This window comes from Talpa europaea (assembly GCF_964194135.1).
Source record: "Talpa europaea genome assembly, chromosome: 11".
Lineage (NCBI taxonomy): Eukaryota > Metazoa > Chordata > Mammalia > Eulipotyphla > Talpidae > Talpa > Talpa europaea.
Genome location: NC_140078.1, coordinates 8,875,238 through 8,893,876, shown reverse-complemented (window position 1 = coordinate 8,893,876; position 18,639 = coordinate 8,875,238). Strand labels below are relative to the sequence as shown.

At 51.0% G+C, this 18,639-nt stretch overlaps 1 protein-coding gene across 3 annotated transcripts in view; it reads left to right on the top strand.

Moving 5' to 3' along the window:
• The window catches only part of EYA2 (EYA transcriptional coactivator and phosphatase 2), a gene marked incomplete at its 3' end in the record, with an annotated part of 128,396 nt that overhangs the window by 103,831 nt on the left and 5,926 nt on the right, over window positions 1-18,639 (top strand). For 2 of the 3 annotated variants that reach the window (XM_084247047.1, XM_084247046.1), the window contains exons 10-14: window positions 8,076-8,134; window positions 10,249-10,409; window positions 12,796-12,910; window positions 13,838-13,959; window positions 17,941-18,041. In XM_084247047.1, coding sequence (XP_084103173.1) covers window positions 8,076-8,134; window positions 10,249-10,409; window positions 12,796-12,910; window positions 13,838-13,959; window positions 17,941-18,041 — 558 coding nt within the window. The remainder of the gene's footprint in view (window positions 1-8,075; window positions 8,135-10,248; window positions 10,410-12,795; window positions 12,911-13,837; window positions 13,960-17,940; window positions 18,042-18,639) is intronic. The other variant, XM_084247048.1, reaches the window with a different exon arrangement.

Below are 18,639 nucleotides of genomic sequence, written 5' to 3'. Positions count from 1 at the left end.
AGGGGAGACTGTTAGAGGCAACTCACTCGCCCTGCTCCACTGTCCCTGATCTCTATTAAGATCCAAGCTCACAAAGTAACTGTTGGCTTAAGCAAGATAGGAGTTTATTTTGCTCCTGGGGCAATCTGAATGTGAGCAATCTTAGGGCCAATAGGCAGCTCTTCCATGCCAGAAGCAAAGCCCAGGTTCCTCTCTCTCATTGCCCTGGACCACACATGGCAGCTACCACATGCACATTCAAGGGCACCACCCAGAGGTTGCGGTTATCGTTTCTGTTCACGTCCCAATGGTCAGAACTTAGTCGTGTGCCCACACCTTCCCGCAAAGCCAGCTGGGAAATGTAGTCCTCATTCTGGGTGAACAGGAGCCTCACTGCAAGCCTTTAGACTAGGAGAGGGAAGAGAACAGATATTGGGAGAAAAGGTGCCAGAGCACCTAATCCTCGTCTCCTATTTTAGCAGCCTCTGGCCGCCCTCCTTGAATCCTAGTCTCTGATTCCCACCTGGAGCTGGGACCCTGGCCCTCTCCCCTCATTTGCTGGATGGCTTAGCTTGGTGTGTTCCCCCCGGGATATTTCTTAGCTCTGAGTACACACCGCCTCTGTGTGCGCCATACCCCTGTTCTTCCATCCGTGGGAGAGGTGAAAGTGACCCTTCTCTCTTCCCCAAGAGCGTTCTCCTTGTCTGCAACCTTCTGGTCTCAGTGCTGCTCCAAGGGTAGTTCCATGATGGGGGTGGGGGGAGCAGTTGGAAATGGCAGGGTGTTGGAAATGGCAGGGCGTTGGCTGTCATCTGAAGGGGAAGGACTGATGGTTTGTGGCAGGTCGGGTGGGGATGCCAGGGATGCCCCAGGCTGTGGCAGCCTTGCCTTAAGACGCTTTGTCCCACCCAAAGTACCCTCTGAGAAATGCCCTCACAGCCCGGAGAGGTAGCGGCAGCCAGCTGCGCCGTGCTCGCCATCACCGGTACAGCAAGGCTCACTTTCACTTGAAATAGTACCCACAAAAAATCTTGTTACACTTACTTTTTTCCTTGCTAGTGTTTTAGGTGGAAAATGACTGATGTATTAAGTCAGTGATTTCCTGAGTCAGACTGCCTGGGATGCAGCTGAAGTTTTAAGCACTGGGGAAGGAGAGTAGATGAAAGACCAGCCAGAAGCAAGCAAAGGTGGGCCTCCTGGACGGCAGAGGTCACGAAGGCGCAGCTGCTGGACCACCGGCTGGGGGCTGTCGTGAAGGCTGCCCCTCCACCAAGAGGCCTTGCACTGTGGAAAGAGTAGAATGCTCTTGGGGGCCAGAGGGATCCAGTGGCAGGTCCTGGTCCTGCTCCTTCTTGGCTCTAAGACCTTGAACACGTGCTTGGTTTGGCTGAATCGACCTGCCTTCTCTTGTCACGCTGGGAACTGGCAACCCAGGAGGTGGATGTGGAACCGAATGAGGGAAGGGATTTAAAATACCTCGTCCAGGCTGAATCCACTACAATAGTAATCATCTCTCTTTCCCTCACCCCCGCTTTGTAGCCTAGAGAGCAGTTTTCAAACAGCAAGCCATGGCCTATTTAAAGGGTCAAGACCAGAAAAAATTCTTGTAATCAAAAAGGAAGGAATTAGGGCCTCCCCTGGTGGCGCAGTGGTTGAGCGCTGGGCTGCCTGCAGCCTCTGCAGTGCCGGTTCATTCCCCGGCCGCCGGAGAGCGTCCCGCAAAAAAAAAAAAGGAAGGAATTAAATAGAGCAGAGTATGACAGGATGCATCACCAATAATGGTGGTAAATACTGGAGGCTCCAACTCCCGGTCAAGGTGCTGGTGCTTGAGGGGAGGGGAGAGAGGATACTCTGCTATCTAGGACAATAATAAGATCAAGAGCTGGCCTTTGTGGCCTCACTTAGCTTTCAATTACTGCCTTAGCGGCTCCAGTTCTGATTACAGCCATATGGGGGAGGCTAGGACTTGAGCATATGAATGTGGGGAAGATGCAACTGTCTAGTCCATAATGCCAATTTACAAGTGAGGAAACTGAAGCACAGAGAGGTTAAGTGACCAGCCCAAAGTCACACAGCAGTGGCAGTCTTCAGACCCTGCAGCCTGGTCCCTGAGCCCTAGCGTTTGTCCGCCATGCAGTGAGCCCGCACAGGAGAGCCAATTCATCTGGCTTGAGAAAGAAGAGTCCTAGGAGGAAATGTAGGCTCGTGCTGTGCTGCAGACAGTAGGTTCAGAGAAAAAGAGGGGGTGCAGAGTAGCTGAGAAGGTGGGAGGGAGACAAGCATGTTCTGACAGTAAGAGAAGGAGAAATTCCCAGTGAGGATGGACAAGACAAAGACAGGGAAACTCCTCCCTGCGTTGGCCTGTCATGTCACATTGTACATGCGAGACTCACACACACACCAGCCAAAACCACACCACCACACAGCACCCTCACTCCCCACCCTGAGGCCAGCACACCCATAGACAAGGGATCTAGGTGCATTTCTACAAAGGAAAGCCCTTGGTTGGAGCTGAGCAGAGGCAGGAACAACAGTCACGGGCGTCAGCCTGCCTTGCGGCTCACTTAACCCTTACACCACCCCTCGAGGTATTGCTGCCCTGCACCCCCCTTAGAGATGGGCCTTGGAGCCCAAAGAGGTACTGCCCAGCCACCCACATGTACCGAGCTCTTAGCCTGCACCAGGCACACACGTGCATTTGCTCACTGGAATCTCACACTCAGGCAAGGGAGGCTGTTTTAGGCTCTATTTTACAGGTGAGGATACTGGGGCTCAGCGAGGTCACTTTCCCAGGGCCTCGTGAATCTAAGAACAGTGCAGAGATCTGACCACAGGCCACGCTGACTTCTAAGCTGGGACGATTATCCTTCATGGAAATGGAGTTTTGAGATGACTTCCGAGGGGCACAGAAATGCAGCATGGACTGGGGGAAAAGAGTCCTTCCTAAGGAAAAATGTGAAGCTGACGGTCTCCTGGCCTGATTCGGAGAGGCCGGGCAGGCGGGTGGGCCAAGGGGGAGCATGTCCAGAGGCAGCCAGAGCACTGCAAGGACTTTGCTGGAGGGACTCAGAAGTCGCTGGGCCCTGGGCAGGCCATGGCTGCCTGCCTGACACTGGGGCCTGATTGCTAAAGGTCTGATTTATGGTTCTGCACGAGCTATCAGGGAGAATAATATTTCACCGTGTCAGCACCGAGCTGCTCTCCAAGGCGTCCTGCCCAACTGGCCATTAATACGGTGCGGGCCGCAGCCTCTTTAGTGCTCGTGAGATAAGTTAAACATTTAGACAACACAAGAAGGATGGCCAGGGCTTCCCTCCCGGGGAGGAGGCCTCTCTGGCTCGTCTTGAGGCGGCATTAAGCAATCTCACTTTAAAAATATTCCTGCCTTGGAGGAAAAGGAGTGGCCGGGAGTCCATCTGGGCTCTGACAAGAATCATTTTTCTAAAGCAAATTTGTCAACAATTTCCTTTCTGCATTGGTGTCTCCAGGCAGCCAAGGACAAAAAGTAGCAGATCAGACCACAGCAGGGCAGCTTGGGGAAACCCCAGCTGTCACCAGCTTAATCAGATGGGTTTTTATAGATACTCATAACCAAAGAAAAGAGCGAGGATGAGAATTCTAAGTGTCAAAACCTGTGGGAAGCAGGCAACGGCGGATCCAGACACTTACAGCCTTAAACTCCATGTGTTAGAAAAACAGGAAAATTAATAAAAACTGCTCACTGAAAAGACAATTAAAGGAGAAAAGCCTTTGGCAGGTATGGACTAGAAGGAAAAAAAAGAAGAAATCCATAAACAACACCCACAGTAAACACTGGCCATGGCTACAGACCCCAGGATTGTCTTTGTTTTTAATGATGAGAACATCATGTACAATATCATACCAATGAACTTGAACCTACATGAAGTTGACGCTCTCCAGGAAGATAGAAATTACCAAAATTAACCCAGGGGAAGTAATAAACTAATCAATTAATTAGCAATGAAACCATGAGAAACTGAAATGGCATCTGAAGATGTACTTCCCCCCAAAATACCACCAGACCCAGCTGGTTTTAAGAAAGAAGACCAGGGCCTCCCTGGTGGTGCAAGGGGTTAAGCATCACAGTGTGAAGCAATCCACAGCCTCTGCAGCACGAGTTCAATCCCTGGCCAGCCAGGGAATATCCAACATGGCGAGGCAGACCTCTTCTATCTCGCCCGCTGCTCCCCTCAGCAGTGTACTTCAATCTGCCTGTTCTGCTCCCCGCTCTGTCTCTGCTGAATCCTCTCACCCCCCGCATCTCTGGCCTGTACCCCAGCTCTTGTATGCATAAATAAAGAAATCTTTAAAAAAAAAAAAAAAGACCAGCATATATGCACAGAAAGGATAAACCCCACCCTCACAAACAGGGAGCAAAGGAAAAGATGCTCAGATGCTTTCTGGGCATTTGATGAGACTAGAATCATCCTGAAAGTAATCCTGGACTTGGAGCATATGACAGACATACACAGCTATGGCGCCGTCCCCCAAGTACCACCCTCTCCTGCCTGAGACTCTAAGTTCTACCTGGCGCCTCTCTGAGCTCCAGTTTCCAGATCTCTGGTGAATGGTCTGGGCTCCGATCCGTGCCCTCCAGTAGACCTGCCACATATGTGCCTTGTGACACACCTGCAGGTGGCTGTGTTATCCATGTTTCACAATTGAAAAGGAAAATAGTGGAGACCTTGCTCTATCACCCAGAAGTGGGGAGAGCCCATTGTGGTGGGGCACACCCAGCACCAGATCTGCTAAAAGAACAAGGCCTCCTTGAAGGGAAAAAAAAGCATCAGCCTCATCTGCACACAAGTCTTGGGCCCTGGAGCTGCTGTAACAAAATGCACAGACCTGACGGCTTAAACCTCAGAAACTTACCCGGATACTTACTGTCTCAGTCTTATGACAAGGGTCCAAGGTCAACGTGGGGGCAGAGTTGGCTCCTCTGAGGGCTGTGAGGGAGAATCTGGTTCTTGCCGCTTTCCCTCCTGGCTGCTGGTGATCGCAAACATTCCTGGACTTGCAGGCGCACCCCCACCTCTGTCCTCACTGTCACATGGCCGCCCTGTGCGCACAGCCCTCTGAGGGCCCAAACTCCCCTTTGATTGGGACACCAGTCAAGATGACCTGGTCTTAACTTGACCATTGCCAATGGCTCTATTTCCAAATAAGGTCACATCTGCAGGTAGGGGGCATTAGCCCCTTGACATCATTTGAGAGGACACGGCTGTCATGGCAACCAGGTGCAAGGTAGACCAGTTCATGGCTGATTCGGGCAAACAGATGAAGGATCCTGGAGCCCTCGGTAAATTTGACAGGCCACTAATGCTGGAGCAGGGAACTGTGTCCCCAGGCAGAGCAGCAGGCAGGGAGGCAGGCACAACCAAGCCTCCCAGTCCCGCTGTGACCTCCACACCTTCTGCTTCTCTCCTCTCTCCCAATGTCTTGTGATGGCTCCCGGGCGTCCATACTTACAGGTGCATGTGCCCTGTGCTCATGTTCCTAAGCACCTTTGGCAGTAACATGTGGGCAACGAAACCTAGGGGGACGAGAAGGCCACAGGTGGCAGCCATTGAGGCAGGTGGCAGGAAGGCGAGAAAGAACCTGAGTCTCTCCATTTTCCTTACTGTGGCTCAGCCCTTAACAGCCTGTCCCTCCCTCCTCTCCCTCGTTTTCTCCTCTGTGAGCTGGGGCAACTGTGGTGCAGGGGTGTCCTGTGATGCTGGAAGTGTGAGCTCAGGCCCCTGCACATGGCAGCTCTATCCCAATGTTATGTTCTGCCTCCTCCCCAGTGAGATATTTTCAGTTCTTTTTATTTTTCAAAAGCAGTGTGTGTGTGTGTGTGTGTGTATTTATCCTTATTTCAAAGAAAGCAAGCCAGCATTTCAGTAAGTGTAACTTCTCCTTTGACCATGAACCCAACCCCAGGGCCTTCCCAAATGAACCTGCTACTTCCAACCAGAGGTGTGAGCTTCCAGAGCTTTCTTTTTCCATCTATGTATATATCCATTGCAAAATATCTCATTTCATGCTTAATGGGTTTTTATAAACAGCTGCATGAAGTGAGAGTGGATGTATGTTTCTCTGGTCTGCTTTTCTCACCCTGTAGGATGTCGTGGATGTTTCCATGTGCTTAATATAAAAATCTGCCTCATCCTTCTGATCTGCTGGGGAGGGTCCCACAGAGTGGACAACCCACCTTTTATTTGGCTGTGATGGGGTCGAGGGAACTTCAGGTGTTTTCCGTCTCACGGGGGTGATGGACACCCTGGCACAAGACCCTGCAGGTGCTTTGCTGGGTCAGAAAGTGTAAATTCCCTGAAGTGGGAATTGCAGTGGCCTCACCCATGTCAAGTTCATGGGGCCCTTCTGTCCTTGCAGCTGGCCCACTGGAAGCCCCTGGACAGTCATATGTTGACCCAGGAGTGGCCAGAAGCACCCTGGGCTCTGAAAAGTGGGGTCTGGCTTCTTGGAGGCCTGCCCCCCATGAGCAGAGCTAAGGCACAAGGCGCCTCTTCCTGGAGCTCAGGTCCGGCCTCCTGTCCGTGCACTGTCCCGCTTCCCTTTCTTGCCAGCACGCGGCTCAGCAGGTAATTCGATCCAGGTCAGCTGGTGGAGTATGAGGTAGCGTCTAGCTGAGCGTCATGGTATTTTATTAAGTCCGAAATGTGATCGCTACTGTTGTCACACTTTAGCGCCCCCAACAATCCCCTTGCAAATGAGAAAACCAGAACCTCCCCACATACCATTCCCCTGACATCAGGCGGAGCACATGGAGCCCAGCGCAAGGGCCTGAACCCCTTGACCCCCCAGCAGCTTTCCAGCTCTAGGGAAAGACTGCGAGGCACCGTTTTTCCAATTTCAGGCAAAGCAGTGAGACTAGGGGTGGGGTGATCTGCTATTCATTTTTATCTCTGTGATTAGGGATGTAAAGTCAGCGTGGCATTTTAATGGGCCCATTAGCATATCCCCCCATCTCTATAAGATGCCTGTGGATCATGGTCTCAAACTCACATAGGCAGGCAATGGAAAGTGGAGAAACCCCAGTGAAGCAGTGGGGCCCTGGAAGGGGTGCCCGCGCTAAGGACTGGCAGGGTATAAGAATCGGAGTCCCACATTGCCAGAGTGTAAATTCCCAAAGTAGCTGAAAGTCCCCTCTCTGGAGGCAGAGAGAGAGAGAAGGAAGGGGTCAGCTTCATTCCTTTCTCCTCCAGAACAGTGCTGTCCAGTAGAACTTTCTCTGCTGATGGACACATGCACTGTCCACTCTGGTGGCTCCCTGCTACAGGTGGCTCTTGAACGCTTGAAATTAGACTGAGGAACTGGATTTTTTTTTTTTAAATAGAGGCATGTTTTATTTATTTATTTATTTGTTTGTTTGTTTATACATGCACTGGGTACAGTCAGAAGCGCGGGAGGGTGAGAGGATTCACCAGAGCCAGAGCAGGGAGCAGAACAGGCAGACTGACGAAATACACTGCTGAGGGGAGCAGCGGGCGCGGCAGGAGAGGTCTGTGCGCCATGTGGGACCCTCGCTCGGTGACTGGGGATAGAACTGGCGCTGTAGAGGCTGCAGGCAGCTTCGCAACCCAGTGCTCAACCGCTGCGCCACCGGGGAGGCCCTGGATTTTTTTTTTTAATGTATTTAATTTCAATATAAGGAACCTCACGTGGCTCATCACTACTGGGTTAGACCGTGTAGCTGTGGGGTCTTTAGATCAGGGGTAGACCCTTGTGCTCAGCTACTTCAGGAAATATTGCAAAGCAGCGTTACTTCAATAAAAATGACAACCTTTTAAAAGTAAGTTCATGGATTCATAAGGAAAAAAAGAATCCACAAACTCAGGGTGTTTATTCCACGAGAAACCAAATTCCCCATTTATTTGAGAAATATATTAAGGTCTATTTTTTAATTCACAAGATATGTTTAAGTGGCAAATTTGGGACTAAGACTCAGGACTTGTGATTCCAGGGGCCGAGTGCTCACTCCGCCCTTCCGCTGATAAACCGACTCTTGAAAGGCTGTGTGGGATTCACCACTCATGATTTTCCTTTTTCTCTTTTTGCCAAATTCGTCATAGGACTGTGACCAGATCCATGTTGATGATGTCTCATCTGATGACAATGGCCAAGACCTAAGGTAGGAAAATGTCCCATTGGATCGGGTCCCTTCTTCTCTGGGAAAAGTGGAGGGCCAGGGAGCTGGAAGGGCCCTGTGCCTGCCTCCAGCCAGAGCTGGACTCACATCTAATCCTCCTGCCTCTTCCTGTCCCCTCAAATCCCTGAGGCTGAACTTCCCACACATCCCCCCTGACTCTGCTCAGGTTAATCTCCCTATAGTTTTTTCCTGCTTCCTAAAGTCATCCATGCATATTGTAAAAAGTCCAAACACCATCCCCGAATGTGCCTCCCAGAATCACCACTATTAAGAATTTTGCATCCTCATTAAAGATAATACTTTAAAAAAAAAATAGTTCACAGCATATATTCTTCAAATGTTGGGTTGCTTTAATTAGTATGCATGTATTATTTGATAGAAAAGCTGATACTCAAAAAAATAAGTGACATGGATTCCAGAAATGAGGCGCCCAACCACTCAAAATGAGGCGGCTCTCAGAGGGATGTAGGGGGAATGTTCCATACCTGCCCCTGGGGAAACTTCAGAGAAACGGAACGCTTTAAGCACATTAATCTGTGCTTATCCAAAATTAGCATAATTCAACACCTCTAGACCTATCAAAAATATTTATTATTAGACCAAATAATGTTTTGTTTATGGGGCCAGCTGCTGTAACTCCACTTAGCACTGCTTCCTAGATGTGCCTTCCAGTGTATTCCGCCCAAAGATGTCAGGTTTCTGTTACTGAGCCCTGCCAGTCTTTTCAAAGCCCAGCACAATTAGATGTCACAGGCGGGCAGGCACCTGCTGTATTTTAATTAACCACACAGTAATCTCTTTGCAGTCAGGTCTGGTGACTGGCGAGGCTCAGGGGCCAGACAGGACTTCTCATTTTATGGAGTCATAAGCCTCAGGCCAAGGTGATTGTGTCCTTTCCATGAAGTCATCGTTGGGATCCACTTTCCCTTTCAAGGCGGTGCCTCTGAGCCTTGCCTGCCTCATGCTAATCTCACGTCAAGAATCCACAATCAGGGCCTCCCTGGTGGCTCAAGGGATTAAGCATCAGCACTGTGATGCTATCCACAGCTGCTGCAGCACAAGTTCGATCCCCAGCCAGGGAGCTACCCACATGGCACAGCAGACCTCTCCTGTCTCGCCCGCTGCTCCCCTCAGCAGTCTATTTCAGTCCATCTGCCTGTTCTGCTCCCCACTCTGGTGAATCCTCTCAACCCCCCCCACCTCTGGCCTGTACCCCAGTTCTTGTATGCATAGATAAATAAATCCTTAAAAAAAAAAATCCACAATTGGAAAAACCTAAATGCCCAGTGACAGAAGAGTGGATGGTGCATCTACGTGATGAAATACTGCCCGGCTATAAGAAAATCAGCCCTAAGATGAAATCTTGCCGTTTGTGACAACATGGATGGAACTGGAGGGGATTGTGCTAAGCAAAACAAGTCAGAAGGAAAAAGACAAATACCAGATGATTTCACTCATGTGGAATATAAAAAAGCAAACAAAGAACCAGAAAATCAAAACCAAAACAGACCCTAGAAATAAAACTACAGGACTGAAGCTACAGCGGAGCTAGAGGGACACATCTATGGCAGAAAGGAAGGAACATGACAACTGAGAGTGTGGGTCCTGGAACGAGGGGTCATGATGAGGTTAAAGCCCGGGGGCCTTCCTCCTTGGGCTCGGAGCGCGCTGGCAGTGACTTTCTCTTCTGGACTCCCCTGTCAGGACGAGCCCACCCCAGCTGTTTTTTGGTATTTCCTTCTTGCTTTCGATTCCAAAGGGAGAGGGAAAGTGGCCCTGGCTTGGCCACTACATGCCAGGGGCAGGGATCGTTCTACCCCCTCCCCCCACAAACAGAGAAGCTACTTGACACCAATGACAGGAAAATGGATGCTGATTGTGCCGTTTCCAAGAGCAAAATAGCACACGCCACTGTTCTTTGGGAAGCTGATGAAAGCTGTGGTCCCACCGCTCCCCTTACGCACATCCACACAGACCCACGCGCTTTCGGGGTCCACGCAGGTCCGAGGAGGGTGCCATGGTCACGCCAGGCCTGCGGTCTCCTGGGGAGAGCCCCAGGCCCCCCCACTAACTGTCTCTTTCTTTCCCTCTCCCAGCACGTACAACTTCTCCGCCGACGGCTTCCACAGTTCGGCCCCCGGAGCCAACCTGTGCCTGGGTTCCGGGGTGCACGGCGGCGTGGACTGGATGCGGAAGCTGGCCTTCCGCTACCGGCGGGTGAAGGAGATGTACAACACCTACAGGAACAACGTGGGCGGTGAGTGCGGGGAGAGGACTTCGCTGGGGGGTGGGGGGCGGACGCGTGGCCAGGTGGCGCTGCCTCTGCTCCCAGAGGCTTAGAAGCCCTGGCTCGCCCCGCGTGACCTCAGGACACCCTGTGCCCGCGGGTGCTCGGAGGGCATCACCCCCACTCTCAACCTGCTTTGAGAGTACATGTCCTGCAAATGGCGGGGGTGGGGGTGGGAGCTGACCCCCCCCACCGTGTCTTAATCATGGGTGGTTCTCAAAGTGTGGCCCTCGGGCCAGCAGCATCAGCGTCACCTGGATCAGATCTAAACCCCCGGCCTAGCCCGCTGTGTTGAAACACACCCTCCAGGCGGTTCTGATGCTCCTGGTGTTTGAGGATGGGGCTTCGGCACAGATTGCGTGGCCCATGGGCCAGCCGCAGGGGCATCCCTGGGGAGCTTGTTAGAATTGCAGAATCTCAGGCCCTACCCGAGGCGAGGCAACTGGTCAGAGCTGCGTTTTTTAACAAGACGCCAGGTGATTTGTGGAAACAGTGAAGTGGAAGGAGTGCTTGGCTCCTATTGGAATCACCTGGGGCATTTCTAATTGGGCCTTCCTGGGTCTGGCTGCGGCCTGCCCTGCGGGATGGTTCCCGGTGCTCCCAGGGCACCTCTGAGGCAGCCAGGGTGCAGCCGCAGCCTCAGCAGCAGGGGGGCATCTGTGCATCTCTGCACACAGGTCTGGAGTGGGCTGGAGACAATGCTGGCTTGGTAACCGCCAGCCCTAGATGACAATTTCTAGAATTCTCCAGGCCAGTGCTTATCAGCAGGAGGTGCTATTGCTTCTCCCTCAGGGAGGGTTTGGGGGTGTTTTGAGCCTCACGATTTCTGGAACCAGCTGCTGGTCCTGAAGGGAAGAGGTCTGAGTGGGTAGCTGTAGTGTCCCCACCATTCGCACTTCGGCCCCAGAAGCTTCAGGGCTACGTTCTCCTGCCACCTCACCCTCCAGAAAGAGTAGTTTCCCGGAGGATTAAGGTTCTCAAACTGCACGGGACCCCCTCCAGCCCCAGCATGTTCTAGCTGTGTGACCTTAGGCAAGATACACAATCTCTCTGGGCCTCTGTGTCTGTGAGATGGGGGTAGAAAGTTCTGTTTCCCTGGGTTACTGAGAGATTTGTGGTAGATGATACAGACGCACGAGACATGGCCCACGGGACCTCCTCTCCCTCGGCCTAACAGTTTGCTTGGGAGTTTTCACCTTCTCCTCTGTCTTCTGCTTTGCCCCATAGACTGCTGGTTCTTTTGGCCAGATTTTCTCCCTTGTCGTGGCCCTAACGCAGTGCTGGCATCATGAATGTTTATTGAGCGCTTACTCTATGCCGGGCTCTGTTTCAGAGAGTTTTCTTCTAATTAATTTACTCTTTACATCATTCCTATGAGAGAGGTGCTTTTATGATCCATGTCGTGTGAAGGTAGAAACTGAGATCAGAGAGGTGAAGTAACCTGCCTGGCCTCACACAGCCCAGGCACAGAGCCACCATGGAGTCCCAGGCTGGCCGCTCTGCCCCCCTCACATCCAGTGTCCACCACAGGGTGTGGGGTCAGGGTCTCTGCTTGCTCACATGCCCCTCCATGGAGCATGGAGGGGAGCAGGTGTGCTTGAGGTCGGGGGGACAGGATGGAGTCACCAGTGAAGGCCATCTGATCCCCATCCATGTTAGGCCCCAGGAAATGCCCAGGGCTTCTGTCAGGCTGCTTTGCTTTCCCATAAACTGAGGGGAAATTATCCAATGTGTCAACAGGTGAGGGGCTGGCAGGATGCCGGTGGGCAGCCCCCCTACCTTTCTCCTCCCCCCTTGCAGTATCTGCATCACAGAACTAGCCTGGAGAGGGCTGCAGCCCCCAGCCTGGGGGTCAGGGGATGGGTCAACACACACCCCAGGATTCCAAGAGTTTCAGAAGGCGTGCTGGAAGAGAGGCCTGCAAGTGCGGGGTGGAGAGAAACGTTTACTGCAGCCCCATCTGGGCAGAGGTGGGGTGCAGAGGCTTTTGCTGGGTTTCACAGCCCCTGTGCTGTGTGGCCATGAGTTGGGTGATTTGACCCCAGGCCTCATTTTCTTATGTGTAAAATGGAGCCAGTGCTGCTCACAGGGTAAATGTCAGGAGGATGTGCCTAACGCACAGAAGGTGCGTCTACAGCATGTCTCAGGAGTTGCTCTTATTATTGGGGAGGGTGTGGAGGACACCAAGTGCAGAGGAAAAGCTGAGGGTCGGGACCGGCAAACAGGAGCCGGACTGAAGTTGAGCTTGAGTGTCACCGATTTGAAAGCTCAAGAGGCAGTATCCAGACTCCCCTAACCGTCCCCTCCCAGGCCTCTACAATGAAAGCAACCACAGCTTTATTTCCTTTATCCATAGGCTTGATAGGAGCTCCCAAAAGAGAGACCTGGCTACAGCTCAGAGCGGAGCTGGAGGCTCTGACTGACCTCTGGCTGACTCACTCCCTGAAGGCATTAAACCTCATCAACTCCCGGTAGGTGGAGCCCCCCTTTTCCTTCGTGCCACTGAATTTTCTCCCATTCAAGAGTGGTGGCACCTCTGTTTCCACACTCGAGGGAATTGGACTCTCCAAATTCTCTCTTGTACTTTCCAGACACTTAATAAAGTTGAGGTGGACTCCTTGTACCAGAGCCCAGCAAACAGCTGTACAGGCTTCTCAGGGTCCAGCAGAGCTAAAGACCTTTAAGTGTGTATCCATCTTGTCCCCTTCTCTCTTCCCCACAACTCCTGCCCTTCACAACATCATCTTCTGATAACCACTTTATAGGATGGCACAGATCATCTGATAGGTACCTAGTGAGGTAAGAAGGCCTCCCAAGAAACTGCCTCTTGTTCTGAGATCCTATGGGCCAGACAACAAATTACCCACCCATGCCAACATCAAAAAATCGTGTCCCATTACATAATTACAAAATGGCATCCCATAAGCTGAGTCCATCCTGCTGATGTTTTGATCCATTTTTTGTCCCAAAGAATCAGGATATTAATCCATAGCTTTAGGTTTCTGGGTTCTCTTAAAATAGAAGAACTGGCATGTGCTCTCCAGATTACCCCAGTCACCACCTCTCCCTGTTGTCCTACATCTGTTCCATGCACACAATGACCTTACCAGTAGGCCTCTGGAGTTACTTCAGTGCAATAAATATGAAGTGCATATTGCCCTTGCAATAAACATTTGGTTTTTAAATAAGAAAAGTATTACACCCATTTCACATTTCAGCATGTCCAGCAGCTTCAGGCTTAAAAAAGAAACAGTTGAAAAGTCCTACAGATGACCAAACCAGGGCCTCCAAAGCCCACCAGACCTTCCACCAGCTCCAGGCTCATGCTGTAGGCAGGGTGAGGCAGCCTGGCCTTGTGGTACCTTTGTGTTCTGATCAACAGTCTCCCTTATCCTCAGGCCCAATTGTGTCAACGTGCTGGTCACCACCACTCAACTAATTCCTGCCCTGGCCAAAGTCCTGCTGTATGGACTGGGCTCCGTGTTCCCCATTGAGAACATCTACAGCGCAACCAAGACAGGTAGGGGGCACCCAGACCTTGGGGTGATACAGGGGGGGTGGGCATGGCTCAGAGCCCCAAAACAAGCCCTTCAACCTACTTGCTTTAACCTTTGCTTCCAGGAAAACTGGTTAGGACCATACTGTTCCAGAGTGTATTAGTTAGGGTCCCTGCAGATGTGCTACAACACACCCTGAATATGGGGGCTTGCGTCAGAGTCAGAGCTTATCTCTCCCTCAAATAACAGACCAGAGGTAAGCGATCCTGGCTAGGGGGTGACAATGTTCTCAGTCGCCCTGGAAGCCAGGTCTTTCCCATTTAATTTTTCCACCCTCCTCTATGGTTTTAGGCTCATGTATGTGTCAAATCAGAGTCCTGCCACATCATTATTCCAGCTTCCAGAGACAAGGGGAAAAAGGAGTAATACACTTCTGACATTTTAAAACCAAGACTCAGAATAGGTGCGTTACTGCTACTCACCTCCTATTGGCTCAACTTAGTCACATGGCCACAACTAGGTGCAAGAGTAGCTGGGAAATGTAGTCCATAGTTGCAAGACTCTCAGCCCAGGTGGGACTGGTGAACTTCAAGTCCTTAAGAGGAAACAGTTCCCACCACAGCATGGTACTTGAGGTGATTTTAATTTAGATGGCACAAGTCATCAGAAAACCTTGAATTTAGCTCTTGACCCACACAGAGCTGAAATTGTTTTGTTAATTCTCTTTCCAGGGGAGTCTCAGTTTAGCACTAGGCTGGCTTTAACACCTCTCAGTACTTGCTAATCTGTTAACAAAGACAGCAAGCCTTGGGCTCAGAGCTTTCTGCAGATACAAGATTTAATAACCTGAAGATAACAGCATCATTTATCATCAGGGCAAGTAATAATGGTTTTCTTTTTTGTGGAGGTGGAGGAGCTGGGGTTTTTTTTTTTTATTATTATTTCACCTAAAAATGTATAACAATGCAAAATATATCTAGCTGCCCTTGTTTTGTGGGGGGGGGGGGCAAGGAGAGAGATTTTTTTTATAGACCATGAAAGACAATTGACAGTATTTAGGAAGCATTTTCTTAAAATGCCAATAAAGGCAGAAACTGCCCTATGTCCAAACATTATATAAAAGTGCCTTTTGATTTTAAAAATCAAAGGAATTCAAGCCCTAAATGGCCATTAAAGAGGCTGCAACAGGACCCTGTTTGCCGCCTGCGTACCTCTAGTTATGTGTCTTTGCAGGTTTATCTAGAAAATCTTTTTTTTTTTTTAGTTTTGGTAAAACACATCAATAAAAAGTTCCCATCTTAATAATTATGTGACATGATGGCAATGCTGAGGTGGCAATCATACTGCAATATAAGTGTATCCATTTAATGTATGTCATACCTTAAATGTGCACATTATATATTAATGTAGCTCTCAAAAAAAAAAAAACAAAACCATGGTAACCATTTAAGAGAACAGTTCAGGAGCATTAAGTCACTCATGCTGCTGTGCAACCAGCACCACCACCCTTCTCCAGAACTTTTTACCTCCCCAAGCTGAAACTCTGTACCCATGAAACAAATACCCGCCATTCCTCCTGCCCTCCCTCCAAACCACCCCTCTGCTTAAGTCTGTCTCTATGACTTAGACTACTCTAGGGACCACTTGTCAGTGAAAGCACATAGCACTTTTTGCTTTATGAGTGGCTGACCTCACATAGCATAATGCCCTCATGCCACATACTGAGCAGGTATCAGAAGTCCCTTTTTTAGGGTTGAATAATATTCTGCTGAATGTATGGACCACATTTTGTTTATCTATTCAGCTCTAGATGGATATGCCCAGAAGTGCAGTAGCTGGATCATAAGGGAGTCCCACTGTTAATGTTTAGAGGCACTGCCATATTTTCACAGCAACTGTGCCATTTTACATTTCCACCAGCAGAGCACAAGGGTTACCGTTTCTCCACATCCTCACCAGCTCTTTTTTTTTATAGGTATTAGCCTAATGAGTAGGAGCTGACTGGTCTTTTTAATTTAGTGGTTCTATGATGTAAAAAATATATAAAAATTTAAAAATAGTAATTTAAGTAAAACTAGAAGGATGAGTTGATTTTAAAAGTAAAATGAAGTAACAATGGTTCAGATGTGGAGGGAGTTCTGGAGTGTTTGAGAAACAAAGATCCAGAATGGCCTTTCTCTAGAGAGGATTCATGAGCAAAAGATTCAGTCAATGGTCAGGCTGGTTGGGAAAACTCAGTGAACAAGGGACTATCAAAAACTCCATTGAATCCTATGATAAACTTTAACACAAAGTTCACATGACAACAGACTTTTTTCATATAGATTTCTCTAAATAAGAATCCCTAACGCAGACACATCCAAAATGTCCCTCTTACCTACTTATTATTTCTACGTCAGAGGAATCACATGCCATCAGGGGAGTGATAAAAGGCATCACTTTCCACTCAGGGAGCCCGAGACCCGAGAATAATCAAAGCTGAAACAGGACAGGAAGTGGCCTCCAGTGCCCTGTTTAGCTTAAAAAGTCACTTTTTTTTCCCCCGATAGTCAGGTTCCAGCTCTGCTAATGCTGCTTAACAAACATCCTGACTCTCGGTGACTTACCACAACCCGTTTTGTTCTCGCCCGTGGGCTGGCGAGTCAGCTGTGGCTCTGCTGGGCCTGGCTCCAAGCTCTGGTCTGCTCCACGCAGCGTATCTCCTCTTCATGGGCGGGCAGGCATCCAGGGCACATTTCTCACGGTCTGCTCCCATGGGTGGCCCTGCAGAGCGGAGTGGCGGGGCCAAGTTCTGTGACGCTGTCATTGCTGCACCCGGTCCTGACCCACTGCTCTGACCCAGCCCAGCTCCCCAGAGGAGCCGGCGTGGAGGGAGGAACAGCCGCCAACACGATTCCCAGCTGGAGCGGGACAGTGGCGCGGCTCCAGCCTGAGCCCAGGAGACATACACTGGGCTGGCACCCTGACCCACCCTGGCTGGCTGGGTGCTCGACGGCAAGGGACGCCTTCACTCCTCTGCCTTCTAGTCTATAAAGTGGGTGATCAATGCCTCTAAGTACATGCTACATGGTGGGGGTGAAACCTTCAGCCGCTCCCAGCAAAGCACAGGTGAGCGTTTTCACGGCACTCCACCAGCCCTAGCCTCAGTTTCCTCATCTCCCACCCGGCGAGGAAGGACTGCTGGGATTGTTAATTAAAGTAAGTCCTTGGCTCCCACTGGGGCCAGGGAAGGAGTCCGCAGGGGTTCTGCCTCCCAGGAGACTTTTGGCAACACCTGGAGGTGTTTTTCACTTTCAAACTGGAGGAGTTGCACTGGCCTCGGGTGGGTGGAGACCAGGGATGCTGCTAAGCGTTCAGGGCAGCCCCCGCAGCAGTGAACTATCCAGTCCAACGTGTCAGTAACACTGAGGCCGACAAATCCTGACAGGTAAGCGCCGAGAAGAGGACTGAGCACATAGGAAACTCAGCCAGCACCGACTATTACTTGTTATCGTTATTTCCATTATGAACACGCTAACCCAGCAGCTTGAACTCACATCTGAACCCAGTGTCTGATGTACGCTGCTGCCCAGACACCTGGGCGGAGGAAAATGCCAAGAGGGAGCAAGAGAAAGCGCCCAGGGGAGCTGTGACCAGGGCCAGCTTAGGGCTCCCTGCCTGTGACTCCATGAATCCCAGCGCCCCTCCTTCGTCACCCTGGGGTCCTGGGCACATCACTCACTCCTCAGAGCCTCATGTCCTCTGTAAAGTGGGTCTGTCTCTCCACCAGACAGCTGCGGAGACCCCGGGCCGCCTCAAGCCCCTCTGTCCCTCCGGCAGGCCCCGAGCCCTGGCCTCAGTCACGTGAGGGTGATGGCTGCTCACCCCTCAACACTTGGCCCGAGGACAACGTGACGAACCCCTGGCCCTTAGGAGGATGGCTGCCCGCAGGGAGCTTGGGGCTTTATTAGCCACACCCTGGGTCCTCACGCGTCTTTTCTCTTTCCTCTTCCACGCACGGCCAGGGAAGGAGAGCTGCTTTGAGAGGATAATGCAGAGGTTCGGCAGAAAAGCCGTCTACATCGTGATTGGCGATGGCGTGGAAGAGGAGCAGGGAGCGAAAAAGGTACATCTCCCTCCCCGGTCTGCTGCTTCTCCTCCCCCGACCTTCCCTTGGACTCTTGGGGTCCCCCCCCACCTCCCTTGCTGGCTGGAGCTCTCCCTCCCAGCCCACTGGCCAGCCCACTCCCATTTGCAAATCGCAGAAGCATCCTGAGTAATTTCCTTCTGTAAATCCCCCTCCAAGCCTTTGGCTGCCGACCCTGGTCGCCCTGGATGTTTCTGGGACAACTGCTCAGGGAGCCCAGAGGCGCCCTGTCAGGCCAGGCCGGTGGGGGGCTACGCACGTGTGTGTTTTATTTAATACTTACTGATCATATGTTCCAGGAACCCTTCCCAGTTAATAAAGACAGCATTACGCTAATGAAAAAGAAAATCCTGCATTTGTGATCTCGGGCCCAGGAGGAGAAAGGCAGGGGGTTCTGGTGGCCACAGCTCTGTTCTGGGAGAAGAAACAGCTGCCAAAGACCTGGGTCTGGACCTGTCAACAGCATCCCAGAGAGCCTGTCACCCCCACCCAGAGGCCTGGGAAATGGGTCGTTAATGTCACAGGGCTTAATTTAGGGGACCTGGTTTCTCCCTTCCCTCCCTGGCAACAGATTCCA